General features: G+C 37.2%; 2 protein-coding genes across 5 annotated transcripts; both read right to left on the bottom strand.

Annotated features, from left to right (window-relative positions):
- Positions 1 to 3783: 3783 nt before the first annotated feature.
- LOC311305667 (uncharacterized protein) lies at positions 3784 to 6888 on the bottom strand. The gene is made up of 2 exons (XM_084433481.1): positions 6654 to 6888; positions 3784 to 5700 (listed from the first exon to the last, which is right to left on the bottom strand). Exons 1-2 carry the CDS (start codon positions 6779 to 6781, stop codon positions 4497 to 4499), a joined length of 1332 nt encoding a protein of 443 aa, XP_084289607.1. The 5' UTR covers positions 6782 to 6888; the 3' UTR covers positions 3784 to 4496.
- Positions 6889 to 7674: 786 nt separating this feature from the next.
- Positions 7675 to 16426, bottom strand: sco1 (synthesis of cytochrome C oxidase 1). Of its 4 annotated transcripts, none has more exons than XM_084413744.1 (7): positions 16083 to 16426; positions 14250 to 14363; positions 11499 to 11589; positions 11173 to 11370; positions 8494 to 8586; positions 8287 to 8402; positions 7675 to 8144 (listed from the first exon to the last, which is right to left on the bottom strand). In XM_084413744.1, exons 1-7 carry the CDS (start codon positions 16251 to 16253, stop codon positions 8010 to 8012), a joined length of 918 nt encoding a protein of 305 aa, XP_084269870.1. In that variant the 5' UTR covers positions 16254 to 16426; the 3' UTR covers positions 7675 to 8009. The 4 variants fall into 4 exon arrangements, with proteins under 4 accessions (XP_084269870.1, XP_084269872.1, XP_084269873.1 ...); XM_084413746.1 differs by having other exon boundaries at positions 14177 to 14363; positions 16083 to 16272; XM_084413747.1 differs by lacking the exon at positions 16083 to 16426 and adding an exon at positions 14577 to 14755 and having other exon boundaries at positions 14177 to 14363.
- Positions 16427 to 16585: the final 159 nt, after the last annotated feature.

Genomic DNA, 16585 nt, shown 5'->3' on the forward strand with positions numbered 1-16585 from the left:
TAAATGTGTCGCCAAGATCAGGTAACATTGTTCAAGAATGGATTTAAAAGTGCATGGATGAAAATCCTTTGTGTTTAACTCATAGGCTACGTCTTTAAGACAGAACTAAAACAGTAAATGGAAATGTATAAAATCTTAGATGAAAAATGTTTAAAGATGAAAAATACATCAAAGGTTAAGTTTAATCATATAATCAACCACCTTGACATCCAAATTCCTGTCAAATGTAGGTCAGTTTTTTTAATCCACTCACGTCCTTTATTACAGAGACATTCACTGTTTCAAGACATATTTAGTTAAGGGTTATTTTATTGTGCCATGTGAATTTTTTCACTCTGGTTTTGTCTGTGTGCCATATCAGTTACTCTTAAAGCTGTAGAGCACAATAGGGACCGTTGTTGTCACGTGACTTGAGGACACTTTAAAGGAACACTCCACCGTTTTTTGAAATAGGGCTTATTCACCTTCTTTCCTACATTTAGATAGGTGGGCAAATGCATTTTTGTCTCAGTGCATGCATTGTTTTAGTTTGACAGGGTCGGCGCTAGCTTAGCTTAGCATAATTAATGGAATCCTTTGTTGCCAGCTAGCATGTCCTGAGTAAAAGTGATATAAAAAACAAAACAAAAAAAAACACCTAATTACTTCTTGTGGCCTGCGTATTCACAACAAGTTCAAATAGCGATGCAGATTAACACTAGGTGATTTCCTATGCAGATATTGACTTGGGACTATATTAGGGGGAAGCACAGGCAAAGCACTGCTACTTGGGCACAGAGATATCACGCCCAAGTAGCAGTGCTTCGCCTGTGCTTCCCCCTAATATAGTCCATAATATATAAGTCAATATCTGCCTAGGAAATCGCCTTGTGTTAATCTGCATCGCTATTTGTACTTGTTGTGAATACGCAGGCCACAAGAAGTAATTCGTTTTTTTTTTAATATATATATCACTTTTACTCAGGACATGCTAGCTGGCAACAAAGGATTCCATTCATTATGCTAAGCTAAGCTAGCGCCGACCCTGTCAAACTAAAACAATGCATGCACTAAGACAAAAATGCATTTGCCCACCTATCTAAATGTAGGAAAGAAAGTGAATAAGCCCTATTTCAAAAAACGGTGGAGTGTTCCTTTAAATCTTTTCTCTAACATTAACTTCCGTTTTCAAGGATAGATGCTCTGCTGATTGTTATGAGTACTTGCTCCTCCAGACCCAAAAATACCACCAACAAAGCTCAGTTTGACGGCCTACACAATTCTTCAACTGTGTTACATGTGAGAATGTTCGTTTGACATTATCCTGGAAATCCTTGGTGGAGGACGTCAGCCGTTAGACAAGTCCTACACATCCGTTAGCGGCCTAATATGAAGCTTAGAGTAACTTTTCTAGGAACAGCATTTGGTAACAGGAGGTATCGTTAGGATACATTGCTTTGTGACTGTGATTTGTGAATTGAGACATGCTGTCCTCTTAAAAATGACTTGGAAAAGCACTTTGATGCCATATTTTGCTCTCAAAACACTATATGCATATTTTGCAATAAACTTAAAATATATTGTTTTTACATTTATAATCAAGATTTTTAAATTAGTATAGTTTTAAATTTCTCCATCAGTTTTAATTCGGATGCTGTTAGCAATGCTTTATGGGATTGTAGTTGTCAGAATTAAGATTTTGTATATAACAAAATCTAAATTGTTTTAAAATATACATTGCTCCTTATGCAATATCAGTGTTCTTTAATTCAGACTGCAAGAGATTGAATAGAATGGGGGTTATGCGCAGCAAAATTAGGTATTAAAACAGGTTGAATCACTTTTCGAGGTTTTTTGTATGTGCTTTGTTAAGCTGTTTTACTCAAGATGCCTTCAAAGGAGCTACAAATGATGTCCATAGCGTATGCAGATATCTCAAAGTTTTTATTTGTATTTTTCCTCTTCTCACTAACATTTGGATATTAAAATTGAATAATACAATAAAATAATAGTAAAAAATAGCTAGATTAGCTGACCACAATTCTGTTAACACTTTCTCCGACGAGCAGATGTGATGAGACCGGTTTTCCTGTTTGTTCATGTGACATTCGACATAAATCCTATATTCTTTCAGTTTAAAGTTGAAATGTTTGTAAGAAGACATGCTTTGGGAACAATCATTATTTGTCCGAATAATATTTGGTGAACAGAAATAACACCTTCAAAGGAAGAATGAAAAAGAACAAGGAGAGCATATAAGCATATGTAGAAATCCACAGTCTGCCCTCTGATCATAAAGGTGATCTCTGATGCATGACATTCCAGAATTAGCCCCATGGGAGTGAGCTTTGATCCTGTTCAACATGTTCAGAAGCCAGGACTTTGATGATGTCACGTGAGTGTGTTTTGACGTAGGATGCCAAAAGGATACTGTGACAGATGGTTGAGGAACCAGCAGCGCTACGTGACAATTGAACCAAAATCAATGAAATTGTTGCTAACTGAAAAGAAACATATTTGTTTATTTTTTTGCACATTGATCTGTGCATCAGTTTGACTTTGTATAAAGTTTTTTTTTTTTTTAACTACGTCAGTCCAACAGTTCTTAGGTTCATTTAAGTCATACATTTAGACAAGTTTAATCATTTGGAGTCATTTGTGCATTGTATTGTTGAATCAATACCTCTCACATTTGTGATTGCACTTGTCCTTGCAGAGGATCAGAACACCCACTGAAGGTTAGATTCCCAAGTCTAATTGATCTGCTTTAAGCATGAGTGCAGCAAATGGCCTATATATGAAAGCTAAGGCCACTTGCAAGATGTCCAAGGCATTATGAACAGTCAATCACAGTATTACTAGCAATCAACTCAACACTCAAAAACTCAAGAGAGGAGACCCAAGGTTTAGCTAGGACCAAGGAACAGGACCGGAGCACACAATGTTTTAAATAATTTATTATTGGTACAAAACGATTAACGTTTCGACGCCCATGGGTCTTCTTCAGAGTCAAAGACTCAAAAACTCAAATTAACGTTACCAATTTTTATAGCATCTTCAACATAGAGGATTTAGATTTACATACAGCACAGAATAAGATTTAAATAAGTTTTGCACAAACACACACACACACATATATCTCTCTCTCATGGTTGATTTCTTTTAACAGGTTTGCGTATCGTAAGAAAAGGATAACAGCAAGTAATTTTGGTTTGGTCTTGGCAGCAGTCAAGCGGAAGTCTTACCCAACCTTCCTTATTCAAAACCCTGCCTGGCCAGCACAACCTCAAAGAAGGATCTAAAGTAAGTTGTAGTTAAGTGAATATTTAAAATGAAGGCATCTGTGTCTGTGAGTACACTTATTAAGACTAAGTGGCATTTGTCCCCTCCCCCCGAAGGCATGTGATTGGGGAATCCTCCACAGCCTGCTTGGTGGATCTCTGGATGGGACGGTGTTTGGAAACCGCTTGATTGAAGTCAAGTGTCTGTGGTCAGCCAGAACCAATCTATCCTGCAGGCTGCAGAGAATAGGGACTTTCTCCTGGAGTTTGATGAAGCAGTTGGTTCCCTGACACTAAAACAAACTCACAACTACTGGCATCAGATCCAGGGAAACCCGCACCGGACCGGACACCTCACCTGCTTGTGCGGGCTCCTCTTGACCTTGTCCTTCTGCCAGTGCTCAAAGACCCTACACGGGCCGTTAACATTGACATTTTGGAAAGATTTTATAAAGATTTTTTCCTACCATACGTTCTCTCACAGTTCAATTTGAAAACAAATGAGAATTTGGCATTTCACACAAGCAAGGTCATTTATTTATTATACAAGTTTGTAGGCCCTTTATGCTAAACACTTCATTTTACAGTGTCCTGTTTACATAATGTTACATGTACTTACCATAGCAATAACAGTAAATTATGCATAATTACATGCAACTAGCCCTCAACCAATATTACTCAGTACTTAAATACATCATTATACTGTAACATTGACACCTTAAAATAAAAAGTAACCTTTACCAAATAAAACTATATATAGTTATTTATATACAGACATATGTATTACACCCATTAACCTGTATTTTGAATTTTTAATCTGATTTCTGCAAGCAAATATGCAGAAATTAATGTATGTACAATACAGTTAAAGGGATAGTTCACCCAAAAATGAAAATTAGCCCATGATTTACTCACCCTGAAGCCATCCTAGGTGTATATGACATTACAATTGGAGTTATGTTAAAAAAACGTCCTGGCTCTTCCAAGCTTTATAATGGGAGTGAATGGCTGTATGTCTTTGGAAGTCCATCAAAGCGCACCTATCCATCATAAAAGTGCTCGAAACGACTCTCTGGGGGGTTACAAATTTCGATTAAAATAACTAGCTAAACTTACGCTAAAAGAGTAACCCTTGAACTTGACGCACAACGTAATGACGATGGCTTCAGGGGTGAGTAAATCACGGGCTAATTTTCATTTTTGGGTGAACTAACCCATTAAGCTTATACCTTTACCTCATCCAATTTCACAGAGAATGGGTGTTTGTAAATTTGTAAGACACACACACACTTTAAGTATTTTGTTAATATTTAGTTTGAACTGGTATGGGACGTGGCCCAAAATGTGAAACAATTTCAGTCGCTGAATTGAACACTCCACGTGTATCCTAGCTTTTGAGATGAGTCTGTTATTGTTCACTTCCTCCTGCGTAAACCGTCCATTGACGGGGAAAGACGGGATGTTCAGGGAAACTCCTTCTGGCAGAATGTCCTGTATTGTGAAGCCCTTGTCTGCCATAACCATATCACCAGGATGTAAATGTTGGAGAAGTCCACAGTCAGCTGTTATTGCCTCGTCTGAGGCACTCCCACCGTACAGGTCACTGGCAAAAGTAATAACTCCGTTAGGCGCGACACCGATTAAAGCCTTAAGTGTGGTTCGTCCTTTGTACTGGCTGTACGAATGACACTGTGTATCAAGCCTCTCTGTGTTAGAGACGGCAACCTCTGTGCAGTCGAGCACGATCCTACAGTTGGGGAAGGGCTGGAAGCAGGCTGGCAGTGATGTTTGATTCTTGGCTGTGGAGGGGATGTTGTTCTCAAGCAAACCGACATACAAAACGTCATACAGGGCACTAATGATGGTGGTGAAGATGTTGGTTACTGTGGCTGTGCTACAATTAAACCTTGTCGCAAGGTCTACGAGGTCGCAATTTAGTCTAAGCTTCATTAAGGTCAGGAGCAATTGATCAACTAGGGGCATCATTTGGACAGTCCAATCAGAATGATATTGTAGCTCGAATTTAGAAAGAAGCGCTTCCAAAAACAGGACAGTGGCAGCATCAGGCAATCCAGTATAATACTGAACTCTGTCAGGGCTGGAAGAAATTTGACTAAAGGAAAAAGTTTGCTTCTGTTTCTCCAATTGTTTCTTCAATTGGGCATTCTCTTTCCTCAGCATGTCATTCTCCACCTCAAGTGCCACAAGACTTTTTGAAGGACATGGGGTCTCTGCAGGTACCATGTCAGCATCCGTACCCTCATCCTCACCACTGCTAGGGACCATGTGTTTCTTCCGTTTAAGGAGATGGCTGACGTGCTTGGGGAATTGGAAAGTCTTCCCCTCATTCCAAGCAAATCGCGATGGCCCAGCAGCTTTTCCATTGGGGAAATGCCAACTGCACACCCTGGAGTTGCAGTTTGGGGTGAAGTTTTCACGTCTGTAAAAAAAAAGAAAAAAAAAAAGGTTAATAATTATAATACTTAAATTATTTGTCATGTGAACGCACCACAATAACAGTAAAGCAGTCATTGGCAATAATTGCTGTCTACAAATGTTTTGTTTCAGGTGTGTACTGTACGCTGTAGTTTGTGTCCGTTTTATTTAGCTTGTTGTCCTGTTTGTTTATGCTTGTTCTGTGTATGTACACTGAGAGCAATGTAAGATCAGAGTCAAATATGTAAACATACCTGGCCATTAATCGTGATTCTGATCTTATATCTCAGACTCCCTCCAACAATACTCTATTATAGCAAATAAAAACATTAGACCAGTTAAAGTATGATAATATGCTAACATTTCTCATAAACGTTACACCTATTAACCTGTTTTTTTTTTACTTTTTAATCTGATTTCTGCAAGAAAAAATATGCAGAAACTAATGTGTGTACAATACAGTTAAAGGGATAGTTCACTCAAAAATGAGCCCTGAAGCCATCCTAGGTAACTTATATGACATTCTTCTTTCAGACAATCAGAGTTATATTAAAAATGTCCTGGATGTATTTTATAGAAATGAGTAAGGTTAGGAGATTATCATACTTAAACTGGTCTAATGGTTTTTCTTGTTACGTACTCACATCTTCGTGCTTCAGTGTTATCATTGACTATTGCCAAAGATAATGCTAGCTAGTTAGCCTTAGCTAGCTAGTTTCATCTTAACTAGGCGACACAGAACAATACCTGACAACCGAAACATGATTGCAAGATTTGGGTTTATAGCAACAAACAACATATAAAAACCATAGACTACATAAACCTTTTTCTCAAAGGGCTAGTTATGCTTTAGACTACATAAGCCTTTTTTCTCAAAGTGCTGGTTTTGCTTTGGTGCTAACGTTAGCACCCACTGGCGCCAAAGTTTCTTCATTCGTTTAAGATTTGTAACCTCACCTTATCAACAGCAGCCATTTCCTCTTCTCTTTCTCGTCACAGGGAAAGCGGTAAAAAGACAGCTGAATGTCACTTGTTTTTTTAAACTCTGATCTGTTCAAACAACACGGGACACAGCACTGCGGCATTGTTAAAACACCAACGAAAGCCTTAGGTAGGTAGAGAGGACAATGCCTTTGGACCCGGAAACAGTGTAATCGGAGAGTGGTTACGTCACGACTTAACAACCGGATAGGTAAGAGAATATGACACAAAACATCATGTTTTTATTTATTTGATGACATTTAAGCTAAAGGGTGTCATCTGCTGGTGAACTGTAGAGACTACATGCTTGAAAGTCTTAAGCATCTTGATCATCCATAAAGAGCACAGGGAAAACACATGGCATTGAAATTAAAATATAATGAACATATATATTACTCTGTGCACCAATAAAATATATGTTGATGACTTTTCAATATGGATGTAACATGAGGAGAGTTGTCACCAATTCCACTCAGGGATAATCTCCTATGATTGTCCTACAATTGTTATTATTTACCCACTTCCTCTCAGATCCCACATGAAAAAAAAAAAAAATATATATATATATATATATATATATATAAACTAGTCTGTACAACTCCTATTACAGACAGTTTAAGTTTGCATCTGAGGCACAGTAACAATGTAAATGCATCAGATTAAAGATAACTGAAATAAACATAATCTTTCAAACTCCTCCTAGAATCTGTACCATCAAGCAGATTCAGTTTCTGTCCCCATATTACAGTCCAGTCTAGATGTTTGCCCTTTATTGACTGTGATTAATGGAGGAGTCACTACAGTCACACCGCTGCCTAGTTGTTGAGTAAAACAATGGTGAAATGAATGTGCTTTACCAAATGTTTGTGTAGTAAAAAGATGCAGTGAATGTGAGCGTTCTGTCAATCATCTGTCAGTCGCTAACAGTTTGACTAAGAAATGGTTGTTTGAAAGTCTTCACCCTGGTAATTAATTCAATTTATAGAATTGACATAAATTATGAATTTATTTATTTAATGATGTAAAGTCAATGTAATTAGTGATGCAACATGGTACCACACAATTCATCATCACAATGCATTACAAAAATAGCAATCAAAACGTAGTTTATTTAAGTTGAATCCTTTGAATTAGAATGCTGTGTACAGAAATGAATAAAGATCAACAAAAGTTACTGTGTTGGGCTGTGGCAAAATGGGGAATGCTTCAGAATCTTTGATTTTGTGTGTCAGGTTTTCACTTCAAATAAATAAAACCCATTTCACAGAGTAACGACAGTGTTCGGAGAGAGAAATAAACACTCAAGTGTAAGCTAAAGCAATGCACTTTGACTCATTTTCCATGTTTGTACTTTCTCATGTAGGATGCAATGGATGAGGAGATCTCAGAGGATTTCTTGTTCTGTCCAAAATATTCAAGAAACTGGCCATCAGGTCCCACCAGGTACATTATGATGGTGTGATCTACCTGCAATTACAGGGAAATACAGCATTTGCATGCTGACTTCAGGCTTGTGAGATTATTAGGAATTCAATTCATTAACATGAGGCAAGAGAAAACCAATTTTACACAAGCCACACAACATAATTAAGGAGAACCAATAACTCACAATGTAGTCGTTGTCTTCATCTTTTGGGCCCTGGCTGTAATACACTCTGTAGGCTCTGGACGCTTGCTCAACCTGGGCAGTTTTGCCTGTCAGACCGATCAGCTTTGGGGAGAACTCTGCATGTGAGATATTCAAAAATATAAATGATGAGGAAATCATTTCACAGCATATGGTGAGTGCAGAGTAATGAAGATGATCCCTGCTCACCTTTGACATACGCTGCCATTGCTTCGGGTGTGTCTCTATCAGGATCAATGGTGATGAGAATTGGTGTTAAGTCTGGAAGGGTTTTAATTTTATCTGTGACAGAAATGTAAGACACAAGAAGAGTTCCTTTAAATGGGTCTTGTACTATTTTTCTTTAAAATAAAAGCCACTTTGTGTGCCAATTCATCTGATGTAATAATAATGATAAAAGCAATAATAATAATAATAATTATTATACATGATTAATTCTATTATTATTTATTATTAATATATATTATTAATATTATATACATATATTTTATTAATATTGCACATTACCAAAGATTTTATAAAAATGCAATCATATATATTTTTTGTGGTAGCTTAAAGGGATACTCCACTTTTTTTGGAAATAGGCTCATTTTACAACTCCCCCAGAGTTAAACAGTTGAGTTTTACCATTTTCGAATCCATTCAGCCGAACTCCGGGTCTGGCGGGACCACTTTTAGCATAGCTGAATAGGTCAAGACCATTAGCATCTCTCTCAAAAAAATGACCAAAGAGTTTCGATATTTTTCCTGCGCCTGAAAATAGTCCCCAGCTCGGTAACTTCCAACGTGACCGGGACTAAGTTTGTCTAACCTATTAGACCTATTTTCAGGCGCTGCGTCATATCATTACGCCTGTTGCACTCATGGTACGGCAGCAAAGTTTCTTACGCAGGAATGAGAGTATAGTTCCTAGCCATATCAGCCTAGAAAATCGCAAATTTTCATTTTCCGTCGGTCTTAGTACACGATGTAACTACAGAAGAGACCAGTTTTAAATAGGAAAAATATCGAAACTCTTTGGTCATTTTTTTGAGAGAGATGCTAATGGTCTTGTCCGATTCAATGATCTATGCTAAGCTATACTAAAAGTGGTACCGCCAGACCCGGAGATCGGCTGAATGGATTCGAAAACGGTAAAACTCAACTGTTTAACTCTGGGGGAGTTGTAAAATGAGCCAAAAAAAGTGGAGTATCCCTTTAAAGGGACTATATAAGTATTACATATACATATATCATGCATTAATCGTTTGTTTTTGCTAATCAATCACACCAACTTCCTAGGTTGTCTATGAAAGCCTGTAGACTGATTTTTAAGTGAAGGACTCGGGTCATTTTTGCCAGGAAAATACAAAGGATGAGACGTTTACACACTCCCGAGAGCCTCTCTTCCGTTCAGTGGCACGTGAAATTAAATACAATATTCTGGATAATGCCGAAAGAGACGTTCTGTACTGTAATGTCAATGTGTCATGCAAAGAAAAGGAATTAATTTAAACTATAGTCTCACATAGTCAGATCTATATAGTCTATAGTCTCAAATATACTTTATAATCAAACTATCATAACGGTGTGATTTTAATGTGTCGACATGATGCCGGTGAATCGCAGACCTCATGCAAACATATCCACATCGCTATGATCAGATGCTTTCTTAACTGCTGTTTTCTCACCGCTGTTGTTTTTGTTGTGTGTTTATTTTGTTATTGAGAAGAAAACACGCAGCACAAATTTGTGGACAGCGTTGGGATGTTTGTTAACAGAATATCACTGCAAAGATATTTCCAACTACTTTTTACTTCTAAGTGAAGAACGAAAAAGTGATTCGCCGTGAGTATATCCGGACCTTTTCAGTTTCTTGTACGTTACGTGTGAACAGTAAGTTGTTGTAGTTCACTTAACGGCCACCGGTGTCGCTAATAATAAGGGTTTCTGAACTCTGCATAGAGCCTGTTTAAAGCTTACACTTTTTAAATTGATTCTTAGCAAAAAACACTTTGTTCTATCAAAAGTATATGTGCTCATTCATGTGTAATTACTTCCACCAACTAATCAAGTATTCTCGTAAGCGTAGAATCTGCCATTTATAATACATACGAGCGAGTCGCTCGAATGGCGGCAGCCATGTTGCGCCTCCATCTTGAAAATACATTAGCCAAAGAGGGACATACCTGTAAATTCAAGCTTTGCCTTTTGCGCTTTACACTCAGTGACACAGAGACGAATGCGAGGGGGAGATTACTCGCGACTGTCGGCGGATTTGAAAGATTGCTGATGGAGGATCACGCCTATTTTCAAGGACATGTAGCAGAGTCGCCAAGGAAGCGAAAGAGAGAATTAAAACGTCAACGCGACAGGCAAATCAGCAAGACCAAAGTCAATACTGGAGTAACTTTTCCCAGATGGAAAGAGCTCATGAGGAGCAAAGATTTTAAAACGGACGCCGAAGTTGCCTGCTTTCTTCTCGACAGGTAATTCAGCCTATTTGTGTAAATTCTAAGTTTTATAGTTGCTTGTCTAACCATAGCATGGTTGCGCATAACGCCAGACCGACCTCTTGCATTACTGGAAGCCATGTTAATCTTGGAATAATACGGCCACCGTAGGAGTTAAAACGCACTTGGAATTGAAAGGAACAGAAACTAATATTCACTGTGTAGTCATATACAATTTCACCGCTAGATGGGGGAAAATATCACACAGTGTAGCTTTAAGTGTCCAAATATTTAGGGGCCACTGTATAAAATACAATCCAGCTTTACAGACATTTTAATATGATATTATGCACACATCAAACCTGAGAGCTATATAGTGTCAATAAAAATAAAAAATGTGGCTCTACGTAGTAAAGAAAATTAAATGATACATTACCAATCTCATCAACGACCTCAATCATTTTCTCCAGTTCATCAGGACAGATGTCTGGACAGTGTGTGAAACCGAAATATATCAGGAGCCACTGGCCGAGGAAATCTTCACTCTTCGTGGGTTTATTGTTGTGGTCGACAAGGGAGAATGGACCTCCGAGAGCTGGTTTTCCCATCGACTTTGTTCTTTCTTTCTCAATCACTGCAACAACAAAAAACACATTAATGATAAAGCTATCATTAGGTTGTGGAGCATTTTCAGAATATAAGGATGCAAAAACAATGTGGTGTAGGTTAATCATTTATACATGCATAGATCCGAGTCCTTACTTTCCTCTTTTTCTCTCTTGAAGTATTTCATCCCTAGAAGAAGACCTCCTCCCAGCGCAAATGTGATGGCAAGAGATTTCCATGTAACTGGCTGTGGAAAAGAGACATCAGTACCATTCATATGTCTGATCAAAATACACCCAATCATTGGTAATCCACAAACAATGTCCTATTAAAAAAGGTAACACATTTGGATTGCTGGGAAGGGAACTGAGATTATTGTGTCCCGAAGCAAATTTCTTAACCAGTTTCTTTTTTTGAATACCGTATACTGGAAAACATTTCTGGAAACCCTGTATATTTGCATTCAAAAATGTGAAATTAATATTTCTATCCAGAAAGGATTCATTAAATTGATCAAACGTGACAGTAAAGACATTTAAAATGTTTTAAAAACAATATGTACAAGTAAATGTTGTTCTTTTGAACTTTCTATTCATCAAAGAATCCTGAAAAAAATGTATCATTGCTTTCACAGAAGCAGCATAATTGTATTCAACATTGATAATCAGAAAGGTTTCTTGAGCAACAAATTATTATATTAGCATGATTTATGAAGGATCATGTGACACTGAAGGCTGCAATGATGTAATGATGCTGAACATTCAGATTTGATCACAGGAATAAATTACATTTTAAAATATATTACAATAGAAAATAGTTATTTTAAAATTAATTAAATTTTTATTACTGTTTTTACTGTATTTTTGATCAAATAAATGTATCCGTTTGCTCATACTAATTTACAAATGCATTCCAAAACCAGGGTATTGGGAAACCAACAATCTTTCAGTTAGCAGTCCTGGGGCCTCATGTATAAAACTTTACGTAGATTTCATCCTAAAAAAGTGTGTACGCACAAAAGATAGATTTTGCGAACTCACAAAAGTTTTCAGATTTATAAACCGTACTTGTGCCAGAACCTGCGCAAAATTCCATTTAGAAATCCTTATCGGCGGAAGATTGTGCGTACATTCCTCCCCACCAGTCTCCTCTATGAGATACGGACTATAAATGGCATTTGTGCCGTCACATTACATTACTAAAAATCATTTAGTATCCTTTGTCTTATTTTAAAATAAATATATGCATCATTATGGAAGCTTGTTTTTGCCACATTATTTTTTTTTTTTATCTCACAATTGTAAGTTTATATCTTTCAATTCTGACTTTTTATCTCAGAATTGCGTGATATAAAGTCACAATTGCGAGTTATAAAGTCAGATTTGCGAGATATGAACTTGCAGTTGCAAGTTATAAAGTCACAATTGCGTGATATTCTGTAAAGTCAGAACTTCAGTTTACATAAAGTCAGTTTACATCTCGCAAATTTCAGAAAAAAAGTCACAATTATCTTAAAATGTTTTATTCTGTAGCAGAAACAAGCTTCCATACATCATTGATTACTGTTCTCGCGAGAAATATTTCCTCAGCAATTTAGTTTAAAGAGGAATTTTCATACACCTAGCACTCTTCGCTGTCATTAAAGGGATAGTTCACCCAAAAATGAAAATTAGCCCATGATTTACTCACCCTCAAGTCATCCTAGGTGTATATGACATTCTTCTTTCAGACGAATACAAGCGGAGTAAAATTAATTAATTAAAATGTCCTGGCTCTTCCAAGCTTGATAATGGCAGTGAATGGCCATTTATGTTTTGAAATCCATCAAAGTGCATCTATTCATGATTAAAGTGCTCCACACTGCTCTGGGGGGTTAATAAAGGCCTTCTGAAGTGAAGCAATGCGTTTGTGTAAGAAAAATATTAATATTTAAAACTTTCCGGCAGACGGCCGCACGCAAGTCAACTTACACCAAAAGAGTAACTCGTGACGATGTATTACGTAGGATGTAGGAGTAGCGTAAGCTTTAACGCCTCTTGCGGTTCAAACACACAGGGCTGGGCAACAAACTCAAGCTCCTCCCACATTTCTCTTTAAAAAGTGTCATTTTAGACTTCTAATTCGTTACTGGTGTTTTGTTTTGCTCTATCCTCTGTGCTTCCGTATTCGTCAATGCGTCTGGTCAAGTGTTACTCTTTCGCCGTAAATCAATGCGTACGTCCGTCTGACGGAAGCTAGTTATTTTAGTCGATAAAGTTTTAAATATGGAAATTTTTCTTACACAAACACATCACTTTACTTCAGAAGGCCTTTATTAACCCCCCAGAGCAGTGTGGAGCACTTTAATCATGGAGAGATGCACTTCAAAACATAAACGGCCATTCACTGCCATTATAAAGCTTGGAAAAGCCAGGACATTGTTTTATATAACTCAGATTGTATATCTGTCTGAAAGAAGAATGTCATATACATCTAGGATGGCTTGAGGGTGAGTAAATCATGGGCTAATTTTTATTCCTGGGTGAACTATCCCTTTAAGAAATTAAAACGTAGCGTGCCACAGGAAAAGTGTTTAAAAGCAGCGCATCCACTATCACATTTCTATCTAGATTCATATCATTTTTGTTTAACTTCTAGATAACGACTTAATGATATTTGAGTGCTTAATAACTCCTTTAACGAGAGGTATATTCAATCTAAGTGTGTATATCAAACTGAAAACAGAGTTTAAAATCAATCTGTTTACTTCACTCACTCCAGTAAAAGAGTGCGGACATGTTTACGCTATAAATCCCGATATGTGCGTGGAAACCTGCGTACGCACATTTTCATACCTTTTTTTTGTGCATTCGCAAGGTTTATACATCAGGCCCCTGATCTTTACATCTTGCTGTGAATGAGGCTTACACCAGTCTTCTTGTTGTTGGATTTGTCTCTGCTAGATGAGGGAGGTGGAGGCAGAGTGGACAGCGTCCGCATGTTGAGAAGGGACACACATGGTGCTGTCCTACATGTCCTAAACTGAAGAAGAAAGTCACATACAAATGCAATAAAGAAACATGCTGGACTTACACTACACTACATAAACCATTATTTATAAAACGGACACATTTCAGACCATTGGTTCTCAACCAGGGGCCCACTAGGGGGCCTCAGCAAACTTTGAAGGGGCCCGCAGGATGATTTATAGAGTTTCCTCACCAAAAATGTTTAATTCTGTCATTAATTACTCACCCTCATGTCATTCCAAACCCATAAGATATTTGTTCATATTCGGAACTCAAATGAAGATGTTTTTGATGAAATCTTAGAGATTTCTGTCTCTCCATTGACAGTCTATGCCAGTGGTTCTCAACCCTGCCCCTGAGGGACCCCCAACACTGCACTTTTTCTTTGTCTCCCTAATCAAACACACCTGATTCAACTCATTAGCTCATTATCACATGGGTTAATGAGCTAATGAGTTGAATCAGGTGTGTTTGATTAGGGAGACAAAGAAAAAGTGCAGTGTTGGGGGTCCTTCAGGAGCAGGGTTGAGAACCACTGGTCTATGCAACTACCACTTTCAAGCCACTAGTAAAGACATCATTAAAGTAATCCATGGTACGCCAGTGGTTTAACCTCAATTTTATGGAGTGACTTTGTTTGTACAAAAAACATCATTTACCTCTTTTTTTTTTTTTACAAAATATTCTTCTCTGACCCGCGTTCACACAACATCTGCTCTTGCATCAATACAACATGCATGCGTCATGTATTTTGTAAGCGTTTAAATTATGGGTTTCTTTTGCGCAAACATAGCACTTGCATTCATAAAATTGAGGGTAAACCACTGTCGTCACATGGATTACTTTAATGATGTCTTTACTACCAATGGAGTCAATGACTGTCAATGGAGGGACAGAAATCTCTCAGATTTCATTAAAAATATCTTCACTTGTGTTCTGAAGACAAACGAAAGTCATACGGGTTTGGAACGACATGAGGGTGAGTAATTAATGACAGAATTTTCATTTTTGGGTGAACTAACCTTTTAATATGGTTTAATTTATTTCCATATTTATCTATGGTTTATATTAAAATCATCTAAAAAAACAACAACATAAAATTAAGGTCTAAACTGAAAATTTATTTTTTATTTAAAAATGTAGGCAAATTCCTATTCCATTGCGAAGTTTACTTATTATCATTATAAACTATTGGTATTGAACATACAGTTCTTGAAACTTCTGTAATCACAAAATTAACTACTTAATTAATTGAATATAATGACACTCACAGCTTCTGTCAATAAAAAAACGTCGAAAACAAGCAGCTGTGTCATAATTACAGCAGAATATATCAATAGTTTAACTTAAATGAGAGACCTTTGAATATTGTGTTGGACATACAGATACAATACAGTCAAAAAGCTTGAGAACCACCAACTTCAAATATGCCAGTGATACAATTAAAGGTTCAATTAATACATAAGGATGACAGACAACACTTTAATCACTCTAATTACCTGGCATATGAAATATCAGGAGTATATTTGATCATTTATGAATGGCTTAACGAATAAAATTAACCATGGTTTTACTTAAAATAAAATAAAAATATTTATTTAAACCATGGTAACCACAAATTAACCACGGTTTATACCATGGTATTTAAAACTGTGGTTATACAAATGGTAATAAATCCGCCAAAAAAAAATAGAAAAACATGGTTACTACACATTTTATGCCAGTGACCTACCAGTGTGTTGGTCTGTGACTGTGTTGATCTGGAGACACTGCAGAGACTTTGAACATTATAACGTTTACTGACACAGGCTGCTCTAAACATCTGACATCTTAAACTCGTTAAACTTGAAACTACTGTTAAACCCATAACGTTAGTGCTGAGCCTGATAGTCATTAACATCATGCTTCCTCAACGCGGAAGTGACTGTCGGTTTACACAACCTAACGGCGTACATACGTCGCATACAAATGACTGACCCTGAATCAGCTGTTAATATGAAAAACAACGAACTGAACGGAGAATGACAGCGATCCAACTGATCTGAGGTCTGTTTGAGGATATGACATGGAAAAAGCGGAGGTGACGTAAGAAGACTTCTTCGCTTCCATGGACGGAGAATATTGGTGACATCTAGCGCTTTAATTTAAAAACACGATACAAAGCCGAAAAGGGAAAATGACTTTAAAGATTACTGGTCAGTTTTAACATCACATTCTCCACAACATACCAAACAA

This window comes from Rutilus rutilus (assembly GCF_951802725.1).
Source record: "Rutilus rutilus genome assembly, chromosome: 1".
Classification (NCBI taxonomy): domain Eukaryota; kingdom Metazoa; phylum Chordata; class Actinopteri; order Cypriniformes; family Leuciscidae; genus Rutilus; species Rutilus rutilus.

Bases quoted from the DNA above. Each gene is read 5' to 3' on its own strand.
- LOC311305667 (XM_084433481.1), bottom strand. From the start codon at position 6,781: ATGCCGCAGTGCTGTGTCCCGTGTTGTTTGAACAGATCAGAGTTTAAA. The intron at 5,701-6,653 runs GTGAGGTTACAA...TTTTTTTTACAG, and splicing joins AAATGGCTGCTGTTGATAAG to ACGTGAAAACTTCACCCCAA.
- sco1 (XM_084413744.1), bottom strand. From the start codon at position 16,253: ATGATGTTAATGACTATCAGGCTCAGCACTAACGTTATGGGTTTAACA. The intron at 8,587-11,172 runs GTAATGTATCAT...TTTCTGTCACAG, and splicing joins TGAGGTCGTTGATGAGATTG to ATAAAATTAAAACCCTTCCA. The intron at 8,403-8,493 runs GTGAGCAGGGAT...TCTCACATGCAG, and splicing joins AATGGCAGCGTATGTCAAAG to AGTTCTCCCCAAAGCTGATC.